At 44.1% G+C, this 15,050-nt stretch overlaps 1 protein-coding gene across 1 annotated transcript in view; it reads right to left on the reverse strand.

Moving 5' to 3' along the window:
• Armh3 (armadillo like helical domain containing 3) overlaps positions 1 to 15,050 on the reverse strand; it is a 181,922-nt gene that overhangs the window by 129,237 nt on the left and 37,635 nt on the right. The window contains exons 9-14 of the mRNA XM_021151523.2: positions 12,786 to 12,842; positions 10,549 to 10,592; positions 8,987 to 9,047; positions 5,733 to 5,779; positions 4,956 to 5,031; positions 2,998 to 3,091 (exon numbers count right to left, since the gene is read on the reverse strand). Of these exons, the coding sequence (XP_021007182.1) occupies positions 2,998 to 3,091; positions 4,956 to 5,031; positions 5,733 to 5,779; positions 8,987 to 9,047; positions 10,549 to 10,592; positions 12,786 to 12,842 (379 nt within the window). The remainder of the gene's footprint in view (positions 1 to 2,997; positions 3,092 to 4,955; positions 5,032 to 5,732; positions 5,780 to 8,986; positions 9,048 to 10,548; positions 10,593 to 12,785; positions 12,843 to 15,050) is intronic.

The raw sequence follows: 15,050 nt of genomic DNA on the forward strand, positions 1-15,050 counted from the left end.
TCCCTCACAAATTAAAATCTCCTTCCTAAGCAAGCTTCAGTCCTTAAGTGCTGGCTTCATAGTTCTTCCCAGTAGCTTTTGTCGAGAAAGACAGTCATCTGAAAGTGGGCTGATCTTCCCACTAGAACACTAAAGGCTTAGTGGTTGTAGGTAAGCACAAATCCTGCCATTGCATAATCAAGTGTGTGGGTGAAGTGTTCACAATCAACAGTTTGAAAGGCAGTGCTCTGAAGCATCCAAACCCCAACATCACATGAAACTGAGATAGATATATATACACACTCACACTCACAACCACACATTTATGGCTCTGGATATCCATGGTAACTAGGCAAGCTTCATCCTTAAAGAAGAAATACTGTGTTTCTATTGGCTTATCCAGTGACCTGAATAAACAGATGGGCAGGCAATCCTCACTATGCTTCTTCTCATTAAGATATTTTGGAATTTGGCTTTCAATTCTAAACAGATCCAATTTGCTGTCATAGATCTGGATATCAATGACACCTCCGTGCTGCACATCTCTGCTGTGTGTACTGCCTTAGAATGCAAATGTGCGAGTACCACATAAAAATGTAGGGGCCAAGGCTGGAGAGATGGCTCAGTGGTTAAGAGCACTGACTGCTCTTCCAGAGGTCCTGAGTTCAATTCCCAGCAACCACATGGTGGCTCACAACCATCTGTAATGGGATCTGATACCCTCTTCTGGAGTGTCTGAAGACAGCTACAGTGTACTCATACATAAAATAAAAATAAATCTTCACAAATAAAACATTACTAGTGTTGTTGCTGAGCTCGTGTGTTCTGACATGCACATGAAGGTGAGGGCATGTCTCTCTTTCTACCTTTATGTCCATAGCTAGGGATCTAGTTCAGGTTCTCAGGCTTGTACAGCACACACTTTCCTCACTGAACCATCCTGCCTATGCCAAAGTTGGATATTTGTTATACTCATTACACAAAATGAGCTCAACATTTGAAGAATAACATCAAGTAGTAATGTATATATTTTTAATTGTTTCAGACAGGGTCTCATAAAACCCAGGTTGGTCTCAAACCCACTATATAGCTGAAGATGATCCTCCTGCCTCCACATCCATCACCATGTGCCACCACGCTGACTTTATAAGGTGCTGGCAATCAAGCACTCTGCCATTGAGCTACAGCTGCCACCATATATATAATCAAATAATGTCTCTCCCCTGAGCGTCTCGAGCAACCCGAGAGCTTGCAGGACAGGTGTTAGCCAGGGGGCAGTCACTTTCAGCTCTTTCAGAATTCTAAGACTACCTAACGAGGACAAACCAAGCTTATACTGTTTCTTGGGTTGTGTTTGATTGTTTGGGGGTATTTAAGACAAGAACTCTCTATGTACACCTGGCTGTCCTGGAACATAGTATATAGACCAGGCTGGCCTCAAACACACAGATTTCTCCCTGCCTCTGCCTCCCAAGAGCTAGGATTAAAGGTGTGTCACTGCCACAACCCTGGCTACTCAGTTTTTGAGATGTTTCATGCAGCTACGGCTGGCCTTGAACGGATCCTCCTGCCTCTAGTGCCTCCTGCCTCTAGTTCCTCCTGCCTCTAGTGCCTCCTGCCTCTAGTTCCTCCTGCCTCTAGTTCCTCCTGCCTCTAGTTCCTCCTGCCTCTAGTGCCTCCTGCCTCTAGTGCCTCCTGCCTCTAGTTCCTCCTGCCTCTACTTCCTCCTGCCTCTAGTACCTCCTGCCTCTAGTACCTCCGGCTGCAGCTGCAGGTATGCACTACCACACATAGCTTTAAATAGCTCCTTTCTTTTTTTTCTTTTAAGATTTAGTTTTGGTCAGGTGGCAGTAGTGCATGCACCCAAGTCTTCAGGGCTGGAGTGTTACATTCTCTGGTACATACTGACATGGGTGATGGGAACTGAACTCAGCTCCTCTGGAACAGAAGTGCTCTTAACCACGAAGCCATCTCTGCAACCCCACATGTTTCTTACATGCAGAAGAAAGACTCCATCCAACTATCTTTCCAAATTTTCCTCTGGAACTTCAGAGCCTAAAGCATATCATCACATACTCCTCCCCCAACTTTTTTTTGAGGGGAGACGCATTGGTAACAAGTGTTTCTCCTTTTTAATTATTAATTAGTTAGTTTACATCCCAAATACTGCCCCCCCCAGAGTCCCTCACCCATCCCTACACCTCTGAGAAGGTGGGGCCCCTCTGGGTATCCCCCAACCCTGGTGCATCAAGTCTCTGTAGGATTGGGTGTATCCTCCCCACTGAGGCCAGTCAAGGCAGCCCTCTGCTACAGAATGGGGGGTGGGGGGAGCTTGGTCCAGTCCAGGTATGATGCTCTTCGGTTAGAGACAGTGTTCTTTGCCGCCTGGGCTGGTCTGAAATCCCTGTGCTGAAGCGATCCTTCCATCCCAGACCCCGCATGCCGGGAGTACTGGGCATATGACACAGCCCAGCTCAAACAAATTCTTCCTTTCCTTTTTCCTTTTCTTTCTCTTTTCTGGCTTTTTTCTCCTCCCTCTTGAGGATTAAACCTAGGGCTCATGCATGATGAGCAAGCCCTCCATCACTAAAGTATACCCCCATCCCTTCTTCAATTTAAAGTTGACCAGGTAAACCAAGCAGGCCTTGAACTTATAATCCTTCTACTTCTGCCTTCAAGTAGCTGGGATTACAGATGTACACCAATACTAATTACCCACTTACACAAATTAAAAGAACAATTAAAAGAATTAATAAATGTTCTTTGCTCAACACAGCTGTGCTTAACCCTGAGTGATCTAGAATTAGCCAGGCAGTGGTGTCACACGCCTTTAATCCCAGCGCCCAGGAAGCAAAGGCAGGCAGATCTCTGATTTTGAAGCCAGCCTGGTCTATAGAGTGAGTTCCAGAACAGCCAGGGCTACACAGAGAAACTCTTGAAAACAAAGAAACTAAAAAGAGAGAGAAAGCTCTAAAATCATATTAATCAAGAACACAATAATAAAAGTGGGGGCCTCACCATCAGAGGAGGGCGGTGTAGTCCCAAGCGGTGTGACTGGGGTTGTAGGAGTAGGGCTGGCAGGGGCTGTCACCAACCCCATTTCTGGATGGCTCTGAAAGAGGACACAGGTGGGTAAGAAAACATGAAGTCTACTTCTCGGGAAGTCTCCCCTACCAAAGACGGTTTCCCACAATCGACCTGAGACCGGCAGCTCCCTGCAGACCTGTACCTAGTCCTCCTGAGTGCCTTACTATCAGGGCCCGCTGAGCTAACAAGATGCACTGGGAGTTAGTTTTCATTATGAAACTTGGGTTCCATTATAGATTTTTCTGTTGAGCCACATAAATTAAAAAAAAAAAAAAAACAAATCATTCAGAAGTATGGACTACTTTCACGACCACAGAACTGACAAACAGACATAACAGACCAAGGGAATGGTAGGACCCATAAAAGTGCTGTTCTGAGTCCAGCCTTGCTGTTCCACCAGCAACAACAACACAAAACAAAAACCCAAGAGCATGTGAGCCAGCAAGGTGGCTGAAGGGAAAAGGTACTGGTTGCCAAGCTAATGACCTGAATGACAGGACCCAATGACAGAATAGAACCAACTCACAAAAGTTAAGCAGGAGTGTGTAAAGTGTCAAGGCAGAGGCAAAGAAAGTCGTCCAGTAGAGACAACACAGATGGCCACTGTGTCCTTGGTTTTCCTGGCCACCTCAACTGAGAGAAGAAAGCTTATAAGCAGCCCTTTCCCTTTCCAATAGCTCTGCCAGTCCCTCATCTTTCTCACATCTTCTAAAGCCATTTATGGAATCTGACAGATGAGAAACTCGGCAAGAATAGTAGATAAACTTTCTGACATTATCTTATAAAACTGTAAGGGTCCAAAGCATACCCCAGCACATTGTTTTCAAAGTATAGCTTTACTTTTTGGTTAAAATTCTACTAGTAGATTACTTTAAAAGAAATATACACACCAGGCATGGTGGCATATGCTTTTAATCCCAGAGTTCAGGAGGCAGAAACAGGTAGATCTCTTAGTTCAAGAACAGACAGTCAGGCATACACCATGAAATCCAGTCTTACAAAAAAAAAAAAAAAAAGGGGGGGGGGTGGATATGAAGAAAGAAACTTACATATTTTAAACAGTGTGTCATCAAGATAAAAACCCTTCTGTCTTTTAAGATAGCTTCCATGGGCTACAGTCCTGGCTTGGTTTAGTCCCTTCCTGTGCCAACTACTGAGGATATCCCTGAGGTGTATGAACAAGTATCTTATGTCTTCTTAGTTTCAATGTGTATGCACTATTTTGTCTGTTAACAGCTAACACATCTGGTCAGAAGGCTTTTTGACTTTTGTTCTCTGGAAACTGGTAAGATAATGCATAAGTGACTTGGCCTATATTATCCCCAGTTCTAATTCCATGAAGACTTAGAAAAGAGACGGAGTGACAGAAAATTCCAAAAACTACGTAGAGCAAATAACCTCAGCAGACGCTGCTAGATAAAATGCAGCAGCGTCACCTCTTTCAAAGGGTGACGGAACCAGCAGGTTAGTGCAGCCGCTAACTCTGCATGACCAGTTGAACGCATTCACTTGAGGATAGCACAAAGCAAAGGCAACGGAAGCAACTCCGTTACTACCGCTGATTAACGCAAAGCAGAGTTTAGACAGACACAGCCAGACGGGCTTTTTAACGGAATGAACCTGTGTGAAATTCAAGGGGAGGGCTGAGGAGACAGCTCAGAGAAAGCGTTTGCCTAATATGGACAAGGCCCTGGATTTGATCCCACAACATCACAAAAACTAAAGATAGATAGATAAAATTAAATTTGAAGGAGAAAGGGGTACGGGGGTGGTGTCTCACTTTGTAACCCTGTCTGTCCTGAAACTCAGAGATCCACTTGCCTCTCTCGCCCAAATGTTAGTATTAAGGGTGCAGGCCACCACACCCAGCCAGGATTGGGGTCACCAACCTGAGCCAAAACTGTGATGAAGTTTCGATTTAAATGGACAGCTTCATAGAGCGCCAAAAGAATGGCTTCATTGGTTCTAAAGAAAAAGAGAACAAGTCAGGTTCCTTCCTAACGAGCAGATGACATGGGACACATTCTAACCATCAAGAGCTCCTCATTGCCAATCCCTCCATTCACCCTTTAGGTTTATGCAAATGAACTTAGTTGAGAACCTGAAACCCTAGGACCAGTTCTTCCCACCCCTTCCCAACTAAACCTGTAAGAGGTGGATACCCAGCCCTCGGTCACTTCATTCCAGAGACGAAACTGGTAATGGTGACCTGAACACTCAGGAGGCAGAAGCAGGAGGACTGCTACAAGTGTGAAGCCAGGAAGATTCATACCGAGAGTTCCAGAGCAGCCAGGATTACACATAAAAGATTATGTCTCAAGACCTTTTTTTACGATACTGTCTCATGCTGCCCAGACTGGCCTCAGGCTCACTACATAGCAGAGGATATTTGTAAACTTCTGCTCCTCCCACCTCCACCTCAGGAGTACTGGGATACCAGGTATATGCCAATCACACTCGGTTTATTTAATGTGGATGATCAAGCTGAGGGCTTCATGCATGCTAAGCAAGCACTCTACCAGACCTAGCCTCTAAAGCAAAGATCTTTAAGAACCCATCGTTGCTTAAAACTCAAGAAACACTTCTCAAATCATAAAAAGCTTTTAATCCACAAAATGTTGCCAAAAGGTTCTATTTTCTCCCCACACTGAAGTCCAAGGACTTACTGTACTGAGAGCTTCTCGTGGGCGTCTGCTATGAACATGCTGCCCACCTGTGGAAGGAAAGAGTAACAGCAGGTTTTATGCAGGAGGACAGGCGAGGGGCTCAGCCCCTCAGGACTAAACCCATGAACAAACCATGTCTCTGCTAACAGAGAACAAGCAACTCTAGACCACCAGTCAGACCTTGAAAACTGTAAAAGACTTACAAGTAATGAGTGTAAAAATGAGATTCCTACTAAATCATCAGTGTCAAGGTAGCTGTCAGCCTAAACACTCTCATTGCTGTATGCTTCCTAGAAGCTGTTTAGTGCAGTCAGAAACAAACTCACAGAGAATTTCAAGCTTGTCCTGAAACTCAGATGTTCAAGCTCAGTGTGGGCTATATATGGAGTGGGAGCCAGCCTGAAACTTGTCTCAAATGGAAATTAAAGAAAATAATTATTTAAACTTCAGAGAAAGTAGGCTGATACCAACTATGAAAAGCTTTCAGATCACAGAATTTTAACTTACACACTGTCAGAGAAAGCAAATAAATAACTGACACAAGCTGCCTCTAATACACATGATTTCAGAAGTCAGGTGTGGTCAAAGTGCCTATAAACTAAACACTAAGGGGAAGGATCCGGAGTTCAAGGTCACCCTCAGCTATATAACAAGCTCAAGGCCAGCCTGGATTTCACGAGACTAGGCCTAAAAAATTGAAAATGTCTGAGAACAACATAATTATATCTAATTCTCATAATCAAGTATTAATATAAAATTCAATTTCTATAGCCTATGAGACCCCCTCAGTGATTTATGTCTTAGAGTTAAAGCATTTATAAGATTCTTTTGAAATCAGGCTCTTTTAAAAAAAAAAGGGTAAGGATGAATAGGTACCAGGAGAAAAACTGCCTGGGGGGAGGAACAGTTGTTTTGTGCAGTAAACTCAAGAAACTGTCTAAACTCTAGGGCACTTGTATACTAATGCCCCCCAAAATGGGTTCCAAATTTGCCTACATTTTAGGACCCACTAGGTATATTTATCTCTCCCTCTTTTTTTCTCCTTTTTATAGTTTAATTTTTTTTATTTTTTTTTTTTTACCTTTTTTAAGATTGATTTTATTGCCAGGTAGTGGTGGCTGGCATACACCTTTAATCCCAGCACTCAGGAAACAGAGGCAGGCAGATCTCTGTGAGTTCAAGGGCAACCTGGTCTACAGAGTGAATTCCAGGACAGCCAGGGATACAGTAATTTGAAAACCCTGTCACAAAAATTTTAATATATATATTTATATATTTATAATATATTTGTTTTATTGTATTTTGTGTGTGGGGGTGTTATTTTACCTGTGTGTATGTGTGTGTGCCACATGTGTGAGAGCCACTGGAAATAGAGTAGTGGACAGTTAACCGACAGCCGGGAACTGGAGCTGGGTCCTCTCCATGAGCAGCCAGTGCTCTAACTGCTGAGCCATCTCTGCAGCTCTCTCTCTTTTGTACTTTTGAGACAGGGACTCAGGATGTCCTTTCCCTCTGCCTCTCAACTGCTGGCATTACAGGTATTTGTCCCATTCTAGATTTCTGTCACAAAGATCAATCCCATTGGCTGATACAGCGCTGACGGTTCAGTGCCTGCCTAGCATTCCCAGAGCTCGGGTTCAGTCCTCAGCACCGTACAAACAGAGCATGGTAGTGACATGCCTCCTCATTCAGCTACCAGGGAGCAGCACCAGGGAAGACTCATGGCCACACACGCCTGTGTTCCAGTCAATGGAGCCAACTTATTCTCCAAGCAGAGTCAATTCTTTTTGTTTGTTTGTTTCTTTCTTTCTTTCTTTTTTTTTTTTTTTGGTTTTTCCAGACAGGGTTTTTCTGTGTAGTTCTGGCCATCCTGGAACTCACTCTGTAGACCAGGCTGGCCATGAACTCAGAAATCCTCCTGCCTCTGTCTCCCAAGTGCTGGGGTTAAAGGCATGCGCCACCACTTCCCGGCAGCAGAGTCAATCTTGACCATGCACTCAAGGTGGTCTTGAATATGTAGACTTAGGTAAGCCTCATCTCATCAAGCAGCCCACACAGCAAGACAATTCTTTTTTTTTTTTTTTAAGATTTATTATCATATCTAAGTACACTGTAACTGTCTTCAGACGCACCAGAAGAGGGCATCAGATCTCATTACAGATGGTTGTGAGCCACCATGTGGTTGCTGGGATTTGAACACAGGACCTCTGGAAGAGCAGTCAGTCCTCTTAACCGCTGAGCCATCTCTCCAGCCCCAAGGCAATTCTTTTATTGGTGGTGGGCTTTGGGTTTTGGTTTTTTTATTTTTGTTTGAGAAAAAGAGTCTCTCTACTTAGCTTTGATGGCCTAGAGCTCAATATATTCACCAGGATGGCCTCGCATTCAGAGATCTGCCTGCCTCAGCCAAAGTCTATGTTAATGTGTACCGTTTCTTTCTTTCTTCCCTTCTTCCTTCCTTTGGTTTATTGGTTTTGGGTTGTTGTTGTTGTCGTTGTTTTGAAACTGGGTCTCATCGTGTAGCCCTGGCTATCCTGGACCTTACAGAGATCCTCCCGGCTCTGCCTCCCAAGTGTTGGAATTAAAGCTATACACCATGCCTGCTTCTTTCTTTTTGAAACCAGATTTCTTTATGAAACCCAAGCTATTCTCCTACTTTTCGGCCTCAGTCTTCCCAATGATGGGATTAAGCAGCCACTAAGTCCAGTTGTACTTTTTCTTTACTAATTAATCAGGGAGAGAAAAAAAAAAATCAGTCCTAGAAAAACCAAAGCTGTTTTTTACCCTATTTAACCTGGTTTTGGAACTTACTAAAAATGCTGTGGTTGTGGAGAGGGTACGGCAGCCCACAACTGTAACCTCAGCATTTGAAAGTTTAGGGCAGGGCTGTCCTGAGTTCCAAGTCAGTCAGAATCTCAGTCTGTAACTAGAATTCTTCTTCTTTTACTCATTTATTTATTCATATTTTACGTGCACTGGTGTTCTGTCTGCATGTGTGTTTGTACGATGCTGTCAGATCTGCTGGCGTCACAGATAGTTGTGAGCTGCCAGATGAGTGCTGGGTATTGAACTCGGGTCCTCAGGAAGAGCAACCAATGCTCTTAAGTAAGGAAATGCAGTTCCAAATAAAACCTCATCTGTTCTCTCCTCCTTACACCATTGCCTCAAACACAGCTGAACTCCTGAGCCCAGAGATGCCCACCCCTGAAGTCTTCCTGGACTTCTCGACAGGAGGGAAAAATACAAGCAGAACTTACCATATTTGTTAAAGCAGAAAAAAACCCACTCTGATGTTCTTCTTCCTTGTCTTTATACTGCCTAAAAAGAAACTAAATTAAACTTGAGAATTTTTTTTTATCATGTATCTATCCGACCCTGACATTCTAGGGAATCAGGGCAGAGTACTCTTAGAACGTCTGACTCCATAAATCTGAAGCACGATGACGCTCTAGCCACGGCAGTTCCCCCGCAAGTGAGAGGAACCCATCTGCTCTTGAGGTACTGTGTACCAAAAAGCCTGGCTACTTTGGGAGAGCCTTAGAAAGCAAGCTGCACAAGTGTGAAACTCTCTAGCATATGGCTGATCCCGTTATTGCCCAAACAGATGATTACTTGAAAAGTATGGCAGTGAAAATTCTTTCAGGCTGTGACAGTGAAAACCTTGTTTGTGTTTGAAGAAGGAAGAAAGTTGACTGGCTAAGACATCTGAGGAGATGGGGCATACTTGAAGTTTTAAAACCCAAGTGTATGTGAGGAATATGCAGAGAAGCAAGAAAAATCCTGCAGGCCTTCGTGGGACTTCAGTATTTCTGGTTTCCTCCATGGAACCCCAGACCCTTCCTTATCTATGGGATGAAAACCGAGCATCAATTTATGAGACCGTGAGACTGAGCGCGGGTTCTGGGAAGCTGAGTCACTGATGAAGAAGAAACATTTGCTTCAGGAGTGGAGTTCAGGAATCGAGCTCGTCCTTCACTTGCATAAGGTCCTGGGCCCAACTCTCAGAGGAGAGAAGAAGGGAATAAGGAAAAATTGGCACATCTGTCAAATTAGACTCAACTCAATGCACCTTCTCTTTTTATTCTTTTAAAAATTTTAGCCAGGGGGGCAAGAGAGATGGCTCATCAGTTAAGAGCACTGGTTGCTCTCCGTGAGGACCTGAGCTCAGTGTCCAGCACCCATATGGCAACTCACAACCATTGGTGACGCCAGCAGATCTGACACCAACATCACACAAACATGCCTGCAGATAAAACACCAATGCACATAAAATATAAATAAATAAACCATTAAAAGAAGAATAATTTTAGTTGGGCAGTGGTGGCACATGCCTTTAATCCCTGAATTTACAAGGTAAAGGCAGGAGGATCTCTGGGTTTAAGGCCAGCCTGATCTACAGAGTGAGTTCCAGGACAGCCAGGGCTACACAGAGAAACCCTGTCTCAGAAAACCAAAAACAAACAAAGAATTTTAAAGTGATAATGGCATTTACATGACACACTGGGCAAAAGGATAAAGCAAGCTTAGTATCTATAAGACCAGTGAAATGTTCTATAACAAAATACCAAAGGCTAGAAAAGAACGTGCCTAGCTGCTAAACTAAAGGTGGAGAAAAACTTGATGGGTGCTTTTCCCTGGTGTTAGCAAAAAACCCTTTGGACATATGAAGCTCAACTATAACAAATGCGCCTGCATGCAGCTATGTCTTTATTCCTTTAGGATAGGTTAGGAATTTTTACCTAAGAATTCTAACAAGCCTCTTCCCGACTCACCCCGTTCAACTGAACATTGGCTTTTTTCCCTCTGGAAACGCACTTACCTGTTGTACTCAGATAAAGCCTGAGTGATCACAAGCCCCATTCCCTGGAAGAAAAAAATACAACACTCTGAAATAAGCAAAGAGCCTTGAGGTGTTGGCTGCACTGCTATAGCTCAGCCAGGGAAAACATTAAGGCCCTACAGTCTGTACCCAGGATGTGCTGACTGCGATCTGACGTGAAGGACAGAGATTCTTAGTAGAATTTTGTTTGCTTGTTTTGTCAAAGCAGCAAAACTCCTAAACCAAGGGGGGTTGGGAACATCCTCTTTAGAAAGATTGTTTATCTAATTATTTTGCTTCATGTTCCCATAGACCATTTAAAATTGAGTAACGAGACGAAACAAGCCAGTGTAGGTCACTGAGGTTCACCGGCATCATTTTCACTTCTGAAAAGGCGAGTAAGTGAGAAGACTCAAAACAAAGAGACCTCACAGATTGCACAGCCACAGCAAAGGCGATAGTGTGTCTCCAATTAAATTACGCTAAATCTAGGAAAGCCATTCTCAGGACATAAGAAATCAGGACAGGGAGCTGGTGAGATGGCTTAGTGGGGAAAGGATATTGCTTTGAAGTCTGAAGGCCTGACTTCAATCCCCAAGACCCATAGAATGAAAGAAGAAAACTGACTCCTGCAAGTTATCCTTTGATGTGTGTGTGCGTGTGTGTGTGTGTGTGTGTGTGTGTGTGTGTCTATATGCACACATACTTGTCATGTGTGTGACATATATATAAGACACATGTCACATACACACATAAATACATACATACATATATGCACACAAACACTCACACTCTAAATAAAAAGTAAATTTTTTTGAGACAGGGTCTCAAAAACTATAAAACTAGCCTTGGCTATCCTAGAACTCACTATGTAGACCAGGCTGGCCATGAACTCAAAGAAATCTGCCTGCCTTTGCCTTTCAAGTGCTTAAAGGTGTGTGGCACCAAAGCCATCATAATTTTAAAAATGTAAAGAAAACAAGCAGTAAAGGAAAGAAGCATGGAAGAAGTGTTTGTAAAGTGAGCAGTCCCCTTCCCTTCCCTCCAGAATCCGTAGAGCATCGCATAAAGCTCTATGAAGGCCACAAGGACAAGTCGTACAGAGACTTTTTTAACCAGGGAATTTAAAAGAAATAAAAGGAAGTAAAGCCAAATATCTGGTAGCTTTTTCCTCCCTATATCTAGAAAGCAGATGTTATTTTGCAAAATTTTAAGGACACATATAGCATACATATCTGTACGTATACACACACACATAATGCATACACACCTACACATACATATATACATACATACTTACACACATGTAATACATACACACATACATATATACATACATATACATATATACATACATACACACATACATATACATATATACATACATACACACATACATATACATATATACATACACACACACACACACACACACATCATCATCATCATCATCATCATCATGTCTCAGCCTCCTAAAGTCAGGCTGCAAATTGTATCAAGCTAGTTCTTTTTTTTTTTAAAGATTTATTTATTTTTTATTATAAGTACACTGTAGCTGTCTTCAGACACTCCAGAAGAGGGAGTCAGATCTCATTATGGATGGTTGTGAGCCACCATGTGGTTGCTGGGATTTGAACTTCGGACCTTCGGAAGAGCAGTCGGGTGCTCTTACCCACTGAGCCATCTCACCAGCCCAAGCTAGTTCTTTAAGAAGGAACTTCAGGGCTGGAGAGATGACTTGGCCATAAACAGCCCATGCTGCTCTTGCAAAAGACCCAGATTTAGTTCCCAGCACCACATGATGGCTCACTACCATCTGTTATTACAGTTCTGGGAATCTGGCACCTTCTTTTGGTCTTTTCAGGCACCAAGCAACACACAAGGTTGTGCATGGCACACACTGGTAATCCTCACTGAAGCAGCGGGACCAGGAATTTGAGGCCGGCCAGCTACGGTTAAACAGTGGGATTGTCTCAGAAAACAAAATCTCGTAATAAAGCACTTGCTTCCTGGGATTCATTTGCATTTGTTTGTGTAACACTGGAAACTGAACTAAAGCTAGTAAGGTGTATCCCCTTTTTCTTTTCACTTGAGATAGGTCACACTATCTCACATGCCTTAACCTGCACTTTTCCTACCGGAGTCCATTACCAGCACCACTAACCCACCTCTCTCTTGTCAGTCTCCACTGGAAATAAGTAAGACAACAGCAAAGCGCGCAGACTCGCGATACTCACATTCAGGGTGGCCTCGTCGTCCACAATAGACAGCTTCACAATGTAAGGGTTCACAGACTATTAGAGAAAGGAGTGAAGGTAAGTGTGACCAAGTTAAGAGAGACCGCTGGCTAATTAAGGAAGTAATAACACAAATGCTTCTGTCAGCCCTCTTTCCACGGTGATGCTCCCAAAGCATCCTGCCTCCTGACAGACGGCCCCCACTGCCGGAGGATCTCTGAGCGCACCCAGGCATTGGTGCACACAAACATCAGCCTACATGCACTTTCCTCTAGGCTAGCTCATGCTTATGTTCCTGCACTTCTCTCTGGGCTAGCTCATGCTTATGTTCCTGCACTTCTCTCTGGGCTAGCTCATGCTATGTTCGTCTACCCCTCCTATTCTTCCTTCCTTCTTGCTTCTAAAAAGTGAATATCCTGAAAACTCAATCTGTCCTGCCCTACTGAGTCCTCAGGGATAGCTGTCCTCTGGGGAAAATTACACCTTCTTTCCCTTAAGACAAGCACGTGTAAGTTGCTAACTTACACTCTCCTCCCAAAGGCTCCCTAACCATTTCAGAGCTACACGCAAGGACTGATTCACCCACCCGGAAAACAAAGCCACCTCAGGGGTGGGAAGTGGCAGCTGCTTAACAGCCAGAGAGCAGTTTATGGAGCTCTGAGCCCCACATCACACCGCAGGGGGCACTGAAGGAAGGATGTTATTACCCAGGCAACAATCTGGCCAGGACACTGGGGTCTAATGGCTGTCCCATCACTTACAGCACTGGAGACTGACTTGAGTTTTCCCAGACGCAGTCTCAGCTGGGCACATATTCAAACTCATTAACGATATGAGGCCTTCTTAAAGTGAGATGAGAGCCAATGACCTGCTTCCCTTAAAAACACCCCCCACCCACGGGATATGAGGAAAGTTCTCTTAAGGACCAAGCACCAATTCCAGCCCTAGGAGGGCGAGTAATCAAAATGTTCAGACTGGCAACTTTTACAGCTACCAAGAAAATCTATTATTACCAAACCTAAAACCAAAACTGAAAAACCAATCACCCACATAGATCTCATTTAATCAAGTTTCCAAGCACATCTTTCACAGGTAAACTGGGGACAGACGAAGGTTTTGCTTTCTTAACAACCCAAATGTTTATGGTGTTTTATGTGGCACTACAGACTGTCATGCAAGATCCAATGCAGGTGGGTCCCTGGAAAAGAAAAATCAGCAGTTGGCTGGCCTGCAGATCTCACCACGTTGGCAGCAACATTAGAAGAAGCAAAGCTTTTTTTCTTTCCAAGACAAGGCCTCACTGTGCAGCCTTAGATCCCTGACTCTCGCTATACTGCGCAGGCTGGCCTTTGGCTCTCAGAGACGCCTGTTGGCTCTGGCCTCTCATCTCCCTGGGGAGAGTGGGAATTAGAGGCACGCAGGCTGCCCAGCCACAGCACGTTTTCCTGACAGGACTTCTGCAAGTACTAACCACTCACCTTCCCAAAAGAACACCGTAAGGTGACAGTGGGAGTCAGGAAGGAGCAAGACCAGCATGTGTTTGAGCAGCAGTTGAGGAACAAGGAAGGTTAATACTCTAATTCCCCTTACTAATTATGACACGCCACATAAATTACCGAATTCAATCTTCAGTCTCCCCTCCCCTGGTGCTCTGAGCTTAGTCAAGACACATAAAACCCTTAGCAGAGCACATGACACACTGAAAGTTCCTTTACTGTGTTCCATGGTTAGTCAGAGGTGTGTGTGGGTGTGTGTGTAAGTGTGTGTGTATGTGTTTATGTGTGAGTGGCAGAGAGAGACCTGTCCCTGGGTGTCTCACTGGAACCTGGGACTTGAGGCTTGCCAACCGGGAAGGCTGGCTGGCCAGCAAGTTCCAAGGATCTCCTCGTCTCCTTCTCTCCAAACTGGGATTACACACAGATGCACCAGCCTTTTCTCAGAGTGCTGTGGACTGCAATCACATCTGCCGTGTGTGTGTGTGTGTGTGTGTGTGTGTGTGTGTGTGTATTTTATTATTTACATTTCAAATGGTATCCCCTTTCCCGATTTCCACCCCCCTCCCCAGAACATCTGTCATTTTATGCATGCTTTACCAACAGGGTTATCTCCCCGACCCAGGAAAGTCCTTTACGAAAAGGAGGAAAGGGAAAGGAAAAAAAAGAATGAAAGCCGGGCATGGTGGCACACGCCTTTAATCCCAGCACTCGGGAGGCAGAGGCAGGCGGATTTCTGAGTTCGAGGCCAGCCTGGTCTACAAAGTGAGTT

Source organism: Mus caroli, chromosome 19, assembly GCF_900094665.2.
Source record: "Mus caroli chromosome 19, CAROLI_EIJ_v1.1, whole genome shotgun sequence".
Lineage (NCBI taxonomy): Eukaryota > Metazoa > Chordata > Mammalia > Rodentia > Muridae > Mus > Mus caroli.